Below are 14,870 nucleotides of genomic sequence, written 5' to 3'. Positions count from 1 at the left end.
TAGTTAACACTTTGCAAATATAAACAGCCGGTATTACCTTACTTACACTCACTTACCTTTCATTCGCGTTTATGCCATGAAATAATTATGAGGGAAGAATGGAAATTATTTAAATGCAGACAATCTTTGGACTCTCATACAAGGAGACTGATTCGCCTCTCTGTGGGTGACACTGGCACCTGGCAGAAACCGTTATTAATGACCATGGAAATTCGCCCGCAAGCCAGGCGTTAATTATATATAGAAATCGAGGTAGTGAGTGAAAGCGGGCGAGGGAGGGGCGGTCGGCCTGCGGGTGACTGGCACGTCGCGAGAATTCTTATGATTGGTCTCTTTTCTGATGGGAAGAAAAAGCTGCGTAGTTGAATTGGCCGCGAATCCAATTGCGGAACCCGCAGAGTTCTCTGGAAACATTCCCCAACTGCGTGATCAAATTTGCACCATCATGTTCGTGAATGAAATGCCCTTGCTCTGCGTCTTGCATTACTTCCCTAAAGAAACGAGGCAGAAATTAAAATCCGTAAGTAAATAGATGTTGATGAAAGACGTGAGGCAAATTGAGTCCCTGAAATGAAAATGAAATTCAGCGCCTCCTTTAATCTGCTCATGCTCCCCGTCGGCCTTTACCGTAGGAGGATCTTCTCAGCCGTGAATAACATTTTCGAACCCCATTCTCTTTGTGTTCTCCTCTATTGATTTAGAGTAGGGTTCCGGTTGTCAGGTGCAGAGAGGTTCCCTTTAGCGGGGGCAAATGTTTCTGACAGCTTCAGGGGCTGTGCGGGGCCGTCCACTCAACGCCGTCTGTAAGCATCGACAGGGTGATTTATAAAAAGGCCACTTCTGAACTCTCATAGCCTGACTACCTTTAAACAACAACACCATATTGCAAAACAATTCAGTATTCTTTCTCTGAATGCATAATGTGCTTTTAAATTTATCCTTGCTGTACAGACTTGTCTTGGATAAGCTTGAATATTCTGGCTGGTTTATGCTGGTATTAAAGCGGGTGAACCAGCATAAATGTTAGGGGTGGGCAATTTTAAAATGGGTAAGTTCTGAAACGTGCCACTTGTTTTCAAACTTGACATATGATATCTGGATGCTCAAAAGCCAGTTTAAAGGCCACATATTATGCAAAATTCACTTTTATGAGGTGTTTGGAAATAAATGTGTCTTGGTGGTGTGTGAGCAATGAAAAAAATACAACCACTCCTTTATTTATCCCCATTAAAAAAAGCAGTCTTATTAGATGTACTGTTTTGATTCTCTTGGTAATGTGATGTCACACAAACAAAGACTGACTGGTTCTTTTTATCCAAAAGCTTTTCTAAATGTGTTTGCTAGCACATTGTAACGTTAATGTGGCTAAATATACTATTGTCCCAGACTGTATTCACAGGAATCAGATCACTGTCTGTTTGTAAGGGAGTGATGAGCTGTAGCTAATTTGCATTTAAAGGTACAGAGATGAAAACAGCGCTTTTTTGGTCCCACCCAAATAGGGCCATTTTGGACATGCTACTGTATAATAAATGAAGAGTTTGGTTCCAAAACGCAATAAATCCATTTTGACTAATTTCGGTAAAACATGTTTTTTTGACAAGATGAAAACCACCATTTTTTGTTACAAACTTTCACACAGCATCTTTAGGTTATAAAAACATACAAAATTCAAATCCATGATTTAATTTTCAAAGATTGATTATAAAAACAAATTATTTTTTCCACAAAATCCAATAAATCCGTGACAAGTTTTGGTAACACTTTACAATAAGTTTCATTAGTTAACATTAGTTAATGCAGTGGTTCTCAACCTGGGGGTCACGAGATGGTGCCAGGGGGGGCCCAGTTTTATGACATTTTATAAAATACATTAATTTATCATGAATTCTGTGTAATTAAACCTAAAAAATATATAAGGCTCCTAACCAACAGCACTACTTTGAAAAATTGTATATGTTTTGTTTAAAGAGTAACTAAACCCTAAAGCAACTTTTTTTAGTTAATGATCTGTAAGAATGATGCTTTATTAGTACTGTTCATTGATTTTAGTGAGTTTTTTGACATTTGGATATAAAGTGTTTCAATACTACAATATATGGTGTAAAAACGTCTGAGTGCTGCCCTCTTCAGGTTAAACGGTGGCTACTGCAGTTGAATTTTCTTATTGGATGTTGGGTCCAAAAAATGACTCGTGACGTAAGCAGGTTCAAGCTCACCACGCCCTTGTTACGATCTCACCACACACTTGGTACGAGCTCAGTTCGTCCCCTCTATCTCTGTTGGAATCTGCCCACTTTTCTTGCATTTTTCAAATATTGCAGTGGGTGGAGTCAGGCTCAGACCAGGGGTTTAGTTACGCTTTAATTAAAATGTTACATTTTAGAACAAATTTGTCATACATTTTCTTTGGGGGGGCCGCGAAGAAATGCACTGTACACAAGGGGGGCCGCATGCTGAAAAAGTTTGAGAACCACTGATTTAATGTATTAACTAACATGAACAAACCATGAGCAATACATTTGTTACAGTATTTATAAATCTTTGTTAATGTTAGTTAATAGAAATAAAGCTGTTCATTGTTTGTTCATGTTATTTCACAGTGCATTAACTAACGTTAACCAAATTTTAATAAAGTATTAGTAATTGTTGAAATTAACATTAATAAAGATTAATTAATGGTGTATAAGTGCAGTTCATTATTAGTTCATGTTAATTAATGTAGTTAACTAATGTTAACTAATGAACATATTGTAAAGTGTTTTTTTCAAAATGCTATAAATCTATTGAATCAATATATAAATGTGCATTCATCTTTGCCATGTTAAATTCATTTAGTTGACTAGTGGTATACACTGATTAAAAAAAAAAACATTAATGGCATTAATCAAAACACTTTGTCATTGCTGCTGTTATCCTTGGGACCTAGTTGCTGAACTTTTTGACAGCAATCAGGTGTAAAATGTTTTTGTCCTGCATGATTTTCGTTGACTTTGAGTAAATAATGGAAAGTTTTTCATAAGATCCCCTGGGGTCAATGTGTTAGCATGATAAAAGCGTGATGCTGTCGGGAGAACAAGCAACAGCCGTCATTTTTCCGTCTCAGAGTGCCTCTCGCGTAAATTATTAGATGTTGATGGCTTACGTCTCTTTCAGGTTTATCAATGCCATTAAAGTCTTATTTTGTTTTTGTTTGTTTGTTGATCACGAAGTACAAGATGAGGAAAACAATGATTCCGTGTATTCAACGTGCCTCCATTATTGTTTACAATGCGTGGAATGGTGCGATTTGATTTGTTGAGTGGATTTATTGCATTCTGCAGAAAAGAAGGAGTGGCATTTATTGCGTTTTGGGGAAAAAAGGAGAAAAGATGACAGAATAACACGATGGATATTGTATTTTGCGTTAAATTAAGAATTTCCTTTAAATACTGACCTGATAAAATACTGATTTTGTTACTTGTTTATCGCGTTTTGGAACCAAACTCTTCAAATTATCTGTGTGTTATTTTGAGCTGAAACTTTACAGACACATTAGAGGCACACCTGAGACTTATATTACATCTACAATACGTTCCCTTTGAAATATGATTCACTGGCTATAGATTTCAGTTAAAAGGTATGCTGAGACGGGTGGCACAAAGGAAATACATCTGAAGACCTAGTGATAGACCGATATATCGGCCAGCCGATATTTGCAAGTTTTATGTGCATCGGCCGATACGTGGCTGACGTGTTCGCCGTTTTTTTCCGACATTATTTACAGACCGAGTGCTGGAAGCCGCAAGCGATTGCAGGTCAAGTGACTAAAAAAAACCAACCTTTCCATGACAACATCAAAAGCTCGGTCTAACAGCTGATCATAGCTGGACAAAGTGGGTTTTTATTTCTCATCTCCATGGGGCAGTTTCCCGGACAGGGATTAGACTAGTCCTATAGACTAAAATAAAATAGTAAGAACTGTCCAAACTTATAACATCTATTTTTAACATATCTTAAAATACATCAGTGCCCGGTGTTTTGCCTCAAAACGGACACAAGTAATGTTTTTAGTAAGGCATGTTTGTTAAAACTAGTTATATATCCTAATTAAACTAAACTCTAGTCCTAGTTTAAGATAATTCCTGTCCGGGAAACCACCCCTATATATATTTGTAGTAGTAAAGTGCTAGAAATCAATATCCTTTGCTGATAGTTCCTCATCATTGTGGAGAGTGCAGTTCTTGGTTCCATAGCACCCTCACATGTTTTTACTGTTTATTTTTAAGTTCAATAAATGTTACTTTTTTAAAATTGACATTTGGCATTATTGTGTCATTTTTATGGTGTAAATTGAGTGAGCAAAAGCAGTATCAGCTCCAAATATCGGCTCAAGAAAATCGGCAGCCTGTATCAGTCATCGGCTAAGGCTGATGAAACAAAAATCGGCCTCTGCACTAAAAAAATCCATATCGGTCGATCCCTAGACACTTTTAATTTTAAGAAAGTTTAATTGTGCAAAATATCGGCCATGCATTCAACATAGATGCTACCGTTAACAAAACTAATAATAATACAGGATTGGAAAAGAAATAGTTGCCCATCATGACTCATCTTCAATATCCATGCTGTTCAAAGGCAAAACTTCTGTTTTGGCCTTGTTGGAAAGCCTTGGTTAGTACACCAGCATTACATAACAGAGACCAAAACACAACATACTGTATGTTTGTGACCAGATGGACTGATGTTTCCTTGTTCCTTTATCATGTACAGTGTTCAGGGAGCCCTACACGGTTCGCGTGGCGGACCAGAGGTCCATGCGGGGCAACGTGGCCGTCTTCAAGTGCCTCATCCCCTCTGCTGTGCAGGAGTACGTCAGTGTGGTGTCCTGGGAGAAGGACACCGTCTCCATCGTCCCAGGTAAGAGACTCCTGGAGCTGTTTAAAGTCTTTGTAACTGCTGATTTAAAAATTTCCTTTCATAAATGTTGAATAGCTGATGCTATATATGTACAGGTTGTTTTATATATGCCGTTTGGTGGCAGGGGTCATTATAAAGGATGAAAAGGCCTCTTTGGTTTCAAAATTTGGAAATGTGGATATTATGCAAATATTATCCAAATAGAATTGTGGTTGGCAACCTTTGGCACTTGTTAGGAAATATTATACCTGTATGAATATTTTATTACTTAAAGATTTGATGGAGTTCTTAGCTTTGTTTCATTTAAGTATCAACTTTGACCCAGATGGTACAGAAAAAATTGCTACGGAGAAATACAAATGAGACAATTGTTGTTATACATTTACATTAAATTCAGGCATTCAATTTATGAGATACTGAAAAGATCACATTTGTGAAATGAGAATTGATTGCATGTATGGAAACATAGTTACATATCATGTCCAGTTAAAAACTGCATAGAAAACCAAGCTAAATGTAAAATTGTGACAAAATGCACAGTGCCAGTGTATCTGTTTTACCTGCACAACCCACTTTGTGTATTGCTAATCAATTTTTTTTGTTTAAAAAATTGTGCAAGAAAACCAATCTGCTCTGCGCTATCCAATGAATCATGCAAACAAACAAATTTGCTTAGCATTATTCAGTGCATTGCACTTTTAGTTTAATCCCAGGGTACATGTATACTGATAAAATGTATAACATGAATGTACTGTAAGTCACTCAGGATAGAAGCTTACACTAAAAGCTTAATGTATATTAAACAGATGTATTAAACACATTGCTTTTTGCTCAACATGAGGATGTTATTCTAGCACAGAGTGATATAAATATCAAGTTATAAATATGATGTAATGCATATAAATAGGAATTGGATATTGTGCTGCTTTATGTCAAAAAAAGGTTGCTGACCCCAGAAACAGGATTCTTATTGGCTGCACGACTGCACAGCTAGGATTTGCATTCTTATTTCATTGCACACTTTTCTGAGGGTTTAAATCAAGGCCTCATTAAAATTAAGATGAAAATTCCCTCCTCGGTTTCAGTCTGGCTTGGAGAGCCTTACGTTCTTGTTATGATCTTGAAGAGTTTGGTTAATCAGTCTTAATTTATTTTAGCCTCTCTTAATGTTCTCCATTTTGTCTGGATGGAATAGGCACAGTAAAAATGGGACAATTCAACAAAATGGAGCTGGATAAAGATATAAAATGTTTCGTACTGTTAGCATAACTGATACTTTATCTATATGCGTGCGGTGTGCTGTTATACAGTACAGTTACTGGGGGGAGTCGACCTTTTTTAAAGGAATCTCTGTACGTAATTGTCAGGTTCGTCTCACACAATGTAAATAGTCATTTGCAACACTGACAGCGCAGGTAGCCATCCGGCAATTATTTAATTGACTTTATGAATTAATTCAAAGAGTTTGTGATATATTCTGTGATATAATGACAGTATTTGTTTTGTTTTGTCATGGTATTGACCTGTACTGACATACAGTAACTCCCATCTTGATATGATATGTGTGTTTATTAATGTAGTACTAAACATTACTAGTAGGGTACCAGAATAGGGTTATTTTTAACCCAACAGTTGTCCATATTTGACCTAACTATGGGTTGAAACAACCAAGGATTTTTTTTTATTGTTTAACTTTTTAAAAAATATTATCCCATTGGCATTTTTTCTCTGATTTGATGCATAGACCTCCTAACAGGGCTGCATGATTATGACAAAAAATATATATTTTTTAAAAATTGATGATTGTTTACCTTGATTATTATTGACGATAAATAATTGAAGATTGAAGCTTTGAAAATTAAAAAATTGACAAAAATTAAACAATAGGCCTATAATGTAAATAACAAATAATTATGTGAGTTATGTTGTTAGTAAATATCCAAAATGAGTGTGTAAACGACGTCAACTAATCAATTTTAATATCTGTGATTCACACTGTATTTGGTGCCCAAACATAATGGTGTAACACACAGAAATGGGCACAAATAGACATGTGTAATTGAGGCCTTTGGCTATTATGTAATTGTAATTGTAACCCGTAAATGTAATCCTGATTTGTTTTCGATTAATTGTGCAGCCCTACAAACTGGGTAAACTAACCTAAACTGTGGGTTAAAACAACCCAACATTTTTTTTTAAAGCAACACTAAAGACTTATTGCTCTTTGCTCTCCCTACAGGTTAAAAGCGTAATTGTTCATTACCACTGTCGTAAATACTGCAGCATAGCTGGCTGTGATTGGATTGTAGGTCTGCCGTAAAGCAAGTTTTTGTAGTTTTCACTCGAACTACAGGACCACTACCCCGACGGTTGGAAACTTCTTTAGTGCGGTTTTGGCCGATAGAGGGCTGCAAAGTGAATGTGAAAGTGCCGTTCACCCTGTTTTGAGTGGATGAACCACTGAAACTTTTTTGGAAATGTTATTTTAAGGTAAAAAAAAACTCTTTGGTGTTGCTTTAAGTGTATACTTTATAAAAATGCTGGTTTGTTTTAACCCATTGTTGGGTCAAATATCACCAACAGTTGTGGTAATTTCAACCCAAAAGCATAGCGTTGCTTTCCGATGAAAACCACATATGTCCATTTTGCCGATTTTTAGATTTTCCAACGGATAGAATGTCCAAGTTCTTTTTGTATACAGTATGCTTCACATATCTAAATGGCCAATGAAAATTTGTGAAATCATGTCATCTGATTTTTACGTATATCCATTTGGTGTCAAAGCTGTTAATTACGCCACGTATCTCCCGCCCTGTGGAAGCATCTTGCCGGTCTCGTGGAGTTTCATCGAAGCTCAGCACTGAATATAGCCGAATAAACATAGCATGGTGAGACAATGACTTTCCTTCATTGAGGTAAACGTTCCCCCCATTCTAATTAATGATCGGAAGAACGCCTATCGACCACCGTTACTGTAAAATATGCACGTATGTCCATTTAAACTCAGTTTCAAATGTGGATTATATCATTACACTTGCAAGAATATGGTTACATGTAAAGATGCCGTACCAAGTATGACAACGCTACATTCATCTGCTTTTGAAATACAGTGTTTTTTTTCACTTCCTGAAAAGTAACCGTTTTGGACATACGTGAGGTTCATCTGGCAGCGACGATAGGGTTATTTATAACCCAATTGTTGCGTTTGTCCATATTTGACCCAACTATGGGTTGAAACAACCCAGCATTTGTGTTGAAATGACCCCAACTGTTGGGTATGTTTTGGGTACAAACACTGACTATGAAAATGACTTGGATAAATCCAGTCTAATACACTTTCAAAAAAATGCTAGTTTATTTTTAACCTAGTAGTGGGTCGAAAAGGGATGAACCCAGTCGTTGGGTTAAATTAACGCAGCATAACCCAAGACGGGTTAAATTAGGACCCAACAGGTTGGGTTCGTCCCTTTTTGATCAAACTCTGGGTTCAAAAAATACCCCAGCATTTCTAGAGTGTAGTGGGCAAGTAATTTCCCCCTTTATCAAAGTCACTCAATAGGCAGCGAAAGGGATTCTGGCAAGAGTCAGTTGTGTCTGAGAGTTTAAACAAGGTATCGGTTTCCCTGAGCAGCGGACTTCCTACCTCAAGTAGCGGAGTGTGTGCGTCCGCACCGTTTGTGTGATCCCTGGCCCTGCAGTTGATTGGAAAATCAATAGGTGCTGCTTACAGCGGCCAAGTCAGATGGAATCAGTGACTTGATTCTCTCTCCGTTCGCTAAGTTCATCTTTCTCAATGGAGTTGCGCGTCTCCCTGCCCTTCACACAGGACCGCACATTGATCTGCTTTGGCCTTCGTGTCAATGCGTATCAGTATAAGGGGGGGCGGAGGTTTCCACCATGTATTGATGGATTATGTGCATGGGCTCCTCTTTCTTTTGTCACTGGTGCGGATATGCAAGGGGTCACCCACATTATGTGAGGGGATTTTGGGAAGATATCCACAGGGATATGTGTGTTTGCGAGTGATCATCGTCTGTTGCGAGACCAACGTTATTGGGCGACAGTGGCTTCCTGCTTAATTGATTTACTGGTCGCTTTAATGGATTAACAGAAGGTCACACTTCCAACTCTCGCAAACCGATTCTGACACTCTTTGCCTAAAGATTACCCAGCCCATCAATCGACCTTAAAACACACACAAAAAAGTCTAATTATCTACTTCTTCATGACTTAAACTAACATTTTGGCCCACTGGGTTTATCTTGAATTTTGAACAGCAAGGTGCTGGCCTTGATATCAGATGAAAATACTGCTTTACTTTTACACAAATCTAAAGTATACTATTTTAAATATATTATTTACATAATACCATAGTGAATAGAATGTGATATTAATAGTGTGTTATATGGCATGTTATTTTCTTATACATGGTGTGACAGTGGTATGGTTTGGTGATGTTGTCACTGTGTGTGATAGGGCCGGACTGTGTGTTTAAAACGATTTCTGCTCTTACCCTTACGATACGTTCACACGGGGCGTAAGCGTTAATACTTCCCCTTCAGTTTTCATTCGTTGCCGAACTGCAATGTGTATCCGTCGGCACCGCGTCACTGCCCTTGATTGTGGCAGAAGTTGAACATTTCCCAACTTTTCAAGCGGAAACGTGTGCGTCAGCCAATCAGATTGCCTTATGCAACTAACCTAGGCAGAGCCAGCCAATTATGTTTATGGAAGACCGGAGCATGTGTTGCGGCTACTGTGATTGGCTGTTGGCCACGCTTTAGAAAAGCCTTCCGTCAGGACACGCACACCTTGCCAAAAATGTAACAATGCATCTGTTCACTAGAACTCCTCACGTCAGGTAAAAAAAATCTGCGTGGCATTTCCACTTGCGACGGTAAGAACAAAGATGGGCCAAGTTGAGGAGTGATTTAACTCAAACTGTAACAAAATTCGCTGTTTATTTACCTCCATCACTGCTGGTCTTGTCAAATCATACACAACAAGTTGCTGTTTCTTTTTCGTTTGTGGGTTTACTGGCCGAGTTGCTTCTTCTTTGGCTGTTGCACTGCTATTGTGGGTTACAGGCGTGAATACTGCCTACCAGTGGTCTGCATGTGTCTTTGCACGTCGACACGGACAACGACGCAGAAGTATAATATGAAAACCGACACGTTCATAGCCATCTTAAGTTGTTTTCTTTGATTTTACCCTTAATCCCGCCCCTAAAAAACAATTATGTTCAGCGTTGCCAGGTCTGCGGCCTTTTGGTGGAGTTCTGAATCGGTTTCCACAGATTGATGTTTTTTGCGGATTAGAGATGGAAGGATTTGGTTCACTAGTTGTTGGTTTTCGGGCTGTGAGTTGTCATAGAGGAAGCTTTTGGACTAATTTTGAATGGCCATTGGGCTGGCTTTGTAACGCAGATCTGGCAACCCTGGTTATGTTAGAAATACAAAAAAGTTCATCTTTGGTTTCTGTATAATTGGCTAAACTTTGGATCTTCTTTTGGATGCCTTTCCAGTCTGTCATTTAGCCTTTCTCCTTCAAATCCATATTTTTATTCCCCCATAGATGATTCTGGTGGGGCTCAAAGCTGCCAGGCGATTTCTCGTCTTACTTTAATGAAATGCAAAAAAGATGGAGGGATTCTAAATTATTGATCTGAAATGAAAAAGAAATAAAGAAATAAGCATGTCAGCATCTGCGATGTGGAATCATTATGCTGATAGGACTATTTATATGAAGGGCGGGGAAAAACTGCGTCCTGTTTGCAGTAAATCTTAAAAAGTGGTGCAAGTTGTGTGTGTGTGTCAGAAAAGATGGTCAAAATATATGTACCCCAGCTTTTTCAAAAAGTACAGCTTTACACCTAAAGAGTTCATAAGCTCAAATAAATGCGGTGTTATTTTCAACCCAGCGTTGGGTCAAAGAGGACAAGCCCAGTCTGATGGGTTGTAATTTAACCCATGCAAAATGCTGCGTTATTTTATTTCAAATATAAACATTTTTCTGGGTAATTTCAACCCAGCGGGCTGGGCTCGTCCCTTTTTGAAAATAACCATCATTTTTAAGAGTGTAGTAGTCCCTTAGAGCAGGGGTTTAAACTGAGGTTTCAAGCGGTACCCAGACAAAGCAAAAATGTTAGAATTATGCCAATTATTTAAATTTAAACGTTACATTATACAAAATATGTATATCAATTTTTGAAATGGGTCCCTTGATAAAGGTTTATTGGCATATGCGGGGTCCCTGCTATTATAAAGTTTGTGAACCCCTGCCTTAGAGGTAAATATTAAGGTATATATTGGTACCAAATATATACATATCTTTACCTACTGGTACATATGAAGACCTTTTAAAGGGTACTACTGACCCAGTGAAAGCTGGGGTTCATATTTTGACCATTTTTATGTAACAGTGTAGTTATACTTCATTTGACACTTCAATGAAAACCACACAAGGAAAAAACAACTTGTGGCCACTCAAAAATGATCAAATGATGTGTTTATCTAAAAAACATTTATCTCCTGTCTTTAGTACATTATAAAAAGTGGGATCAACATCATTTGTATTACAGCAGCAACTATTTAGTACATTTACACTGCGTTGCCATGCATACACACTTAAGCTATATATGTAGATGGCGGTAACAGAGTTTGAGCTGGTCAGAGAAGGAATGTGGCCACGCTGAAGCCCTCCCGTGTGTTTAACATGTCAATATTTGACTACCTGATAAATCCAGGAGTGTTGCGCTTGGAGACTTATCCAAAAACGGAGAGATAATTGCTTTGGAAAGGACCTTGTTTGTACATATTGTTAACGTTGTCCTTAAATCATTGGAAATTACGTTTGAGATTGGTGTCAGCGTATCTGCAAAAGTGTCATGTGAAATATATGCACCAGTTTGTTCAGATTATTCCCTCCTCTTCTATAAGCCCAAAACAGTGTGAGTTTTATCTTATCTCCATGGCAACGAGTATGAAACGACGGTCGGAATGAGGAAGGTGTGAGGATGCATCTCAGTGTGAATTTTTTTTTATTAGCGTACCACCACTGCGCCACACACACACACACACACACATATACAGTCCAGTGCTTTCACAGTTATGCGCATGCCACAAACACATTCAGAGCGGCTGACAGATTTCCTGCTGTGAGGGGCATAAACTCCAACCTGGACAGACTTCCCTGAACAAAACACAGACTCACATATAAACGCTTGACAGTTAGTAAATCTGTGGTTTGTGTTATTTTTAAGAGAACCAAGTAATAGCAAGAGATTGGACAGCACTGACAGAAGTTAAGATTTAAACAATCGCATTGCTTATCCAGCACAAATAAACTTAAAAAAGCAATAAAAAATTCAAGTAAATGGGTTTTTTATGTAGCTATATGAGTGTTGATTTATAGAAACTACTTTTAAGCTGTACTTACTTGTTCTCACGTTGTACCCAGACCGCAATCGATACGGGCTGGATCTGCACCGGATCCGCACCGGAGCTGCTGACTTTAGCGCGGATCCAGTGCAGATCCGGCCTGGAGTCGTCTGCTGGCTGGGTTAGTGAATCACCACATTTTAAAGTAAAACACCATCGTTTTCAATATTTTACTATGTTCTTACCTCAACTTAGATGAATTAATACCTATCTTTTTTCAATGCGTGCACTTTTAATCTTTGTACAGCGCCTTGTGAATGTGTTTTTATTCAGTCTAGCCCCATTTATTCCTAAGGATCCAAACAGGGATGAATTTATAAACCACCAAACACTTCCATGTTTTCCCTATTTAAAGAGTAGTTACATGATTAAAGGAACAGTATGTAAGAAATTTATATCAATTAATCATAAAATGGCCCTAATATGTCACTAGACATTAAGAAATGATTTTCATTCAAATACTTATATCACTGACAACAGTGGGTTATTGTCATTTAAAAAGTGGAGTTGCAGCCCTCAACTGATGTTTATGTTGTCATTTTGTGTATTGACCACCAGTTGTGTGATTGCAGTACCAGTTTAACCACAAGTTTTGTGATTGTAATTCCAGTTTTGGCCACAATCCTACATACTGTTCCTTTAAATATGGTGGCACAAAATAAAACTTAAAGCCCGGAATACACTGCACGATTTTTGTCCTCTTATAAGATCATTACCTTATCACACTGTGCGACATGTATCAGTTAAACTCGGGTACGACAGGCATGTAGACTGTACGATGATGACACGGAAGCTTCGGCAGCAGCGTCACACGTTGCGCAACGTCACCCGCATGCGCTCGTGGTAAACAAATACTGGCGCGCAGGTCGTAGCAGCAAACAGATCATGCCGAATTTCTGACACTGTCAGAAAACTATCGTAGGCTATCTTTGGACGCAAGACCGGGAAAACGTCCGTCTTTGAACCTCTCTCACTGTACGACATAGGACCACCGATGGAGAGCCACGATCACAGAAATCGCGACAATAGTTTCACGATGGCAATCTTTCGTCTGGGACAGCCAATAATCGTGCAGTGTATCCCGGGCTTTAGTTTGGAGCCATAGGAATGAATGGGGCTAGGCTAAATGCTAACATTTTGCGGTATACAAAGACTAAAAGTGCAGGCATTAAAAAAAGAAAGGTATGTATTAATTAATCTAAGTTGAGGTAAGAACATAGTAAAAAATTTAAAAACTGTGGTGTTTTCCTTTTACCTGTCATTTGTAAAACATCACTGCCTGCACACTGTTTGTGTTTGTTTGTGTTCGTAAGAGAAAAATAATTGAGAAGACGTAAATGCCAACAACTGTAAATTTGGTAGCGGGCACCAGACGTGTCCTAACATGCCCCTCACGCGTCTCGACTTACAATAATACACACGCTCATACATTATGGAATAGCTTTATACAAATTGTACTTTAAAGTGGTACTGAGGATAAATCGATAGCCTGGGCAGTAGCGGGAGTGTATGGGTTTTTATTTGGAGGTGCTGAAGGAGCGTTTGATGGATGAGAGCAGAGAAGACTAAAGTCCAGTGGGGACTTTCTCGCTGAGGAGAAATTACACCACGATGATGTCTCTGGACGTTTCTGTCCGGCAGTGCATTTCTACACTCACATTTATTTAATCACTGATCGAATGCACGGTTATGTGCTTGTTTGGCCTTTAGCCACTTTGGATAGGAATAACAGAGGTACCGCGGTGTTACTGTGTTGTTTATGGACATGAACTAGTATTGACATGTTGTTCTTTGAAAATACTGTGAAATTACAATGCTACTGTAAAGTGCCCCATAAAATGTATGAATTTGGAAGCCATCATAAATATTTACTTGAAATGTAACATAATAAAACAAGTACATTTAATAAATAAATAAATAATAGATATTCAATAATGATATACAGTCCAATTAAATGTAAAAAAATTGTGGGAACAGCTAAAAGATGAATAACCAAGAGTCCCAAACTCAGTTCCCAATCAGTGAGTGAGAAAGTGTCTTCTCATTTGCTTGTGAGCATACGTATAAATCCCGTCAGTGATGCAGTGAGACTCAGCTGATCACACCCGGACTCTCAGTCTGTTACATACAGCCATTTTCTACCAATCTGCATATTTAGATCCCAGAATCTCTGCAGCACACACAGAGAGAGAGAGAGAGAGAGAGAGAGAGAGAGAGATAAAGAGCTGTTTTGTGAGCGTGAGTAATCAGTGCTCTCTTTAGTGGAGCGTGCCTCCACTCCAGCTGCTCCCCCATCCAAACTCCCCATCTTCTTTTTCTCTCGGAGAAAGATTGACAATATTCCACTAGAAAGTGGCATAACAAAAATAAAGAAGGAAGGGACAAAGTAGAAGAAATAGTGGCAGGTGCTGAATTATGCAGGCAGTGAGAGCTGTGATGGAGATGGACAGATGGACAGAGAGAGAGAAAGAGAGAGAGAGAAAAAGAGAGAGGTGTATGCTTTAAAGTCCCGGTGTCGCCATGGCCTCCGGG

The 14,870-nt window shown here is 38.5% G+C and overlaps 1 protein-coding gene across 4 annotated transcripts in view; it reads left to right on the top strand.

The window, feature by feature from the left end:
• dscaml1 (Down syndrome cell adhesion molecule like 1) overlaps positions 1–14,870 on the top strand; it is a 157,012-nt gene that overhangs the window by 17,081 nt on the left and 125,061 nt on the right. For all 4 annotated transcript variants that reach the window (XM_055196020.2, XM_055196019.2, XM_055196018.2 and 1 more), the window contains exon 3: positions 4,753–4,899. In XM_055196020.2, the coding sequence (XP_055051995.2) occupies positions 4,753–4,899 (147 nt within the window). The remainder of the gene's footprint in view (positions 1–4,752; positions 4,900–14,870) is intronic.

The sequence above is a fragment of the Misgurnus anguillicaudatus genome, chromosome 24, assembly GCF_027580225.2.
Source record: "Misgurnus anguillicaudatus chromosome 24, ASM2758022v2, whole genome shotgun sequence".
Lineage (NCBI taxonomy): Eukaryota > Metazoa > Chordata > Actinopteri > Cypriniformes > Cobitidae > Misgurnus > Misgurnus anguillicaudatus.
The sequence above is the reverse complement of the archived record's forward strand: the minus strand, read 5'-3'. Positions and strand labels throughout refer to the sequence as shown.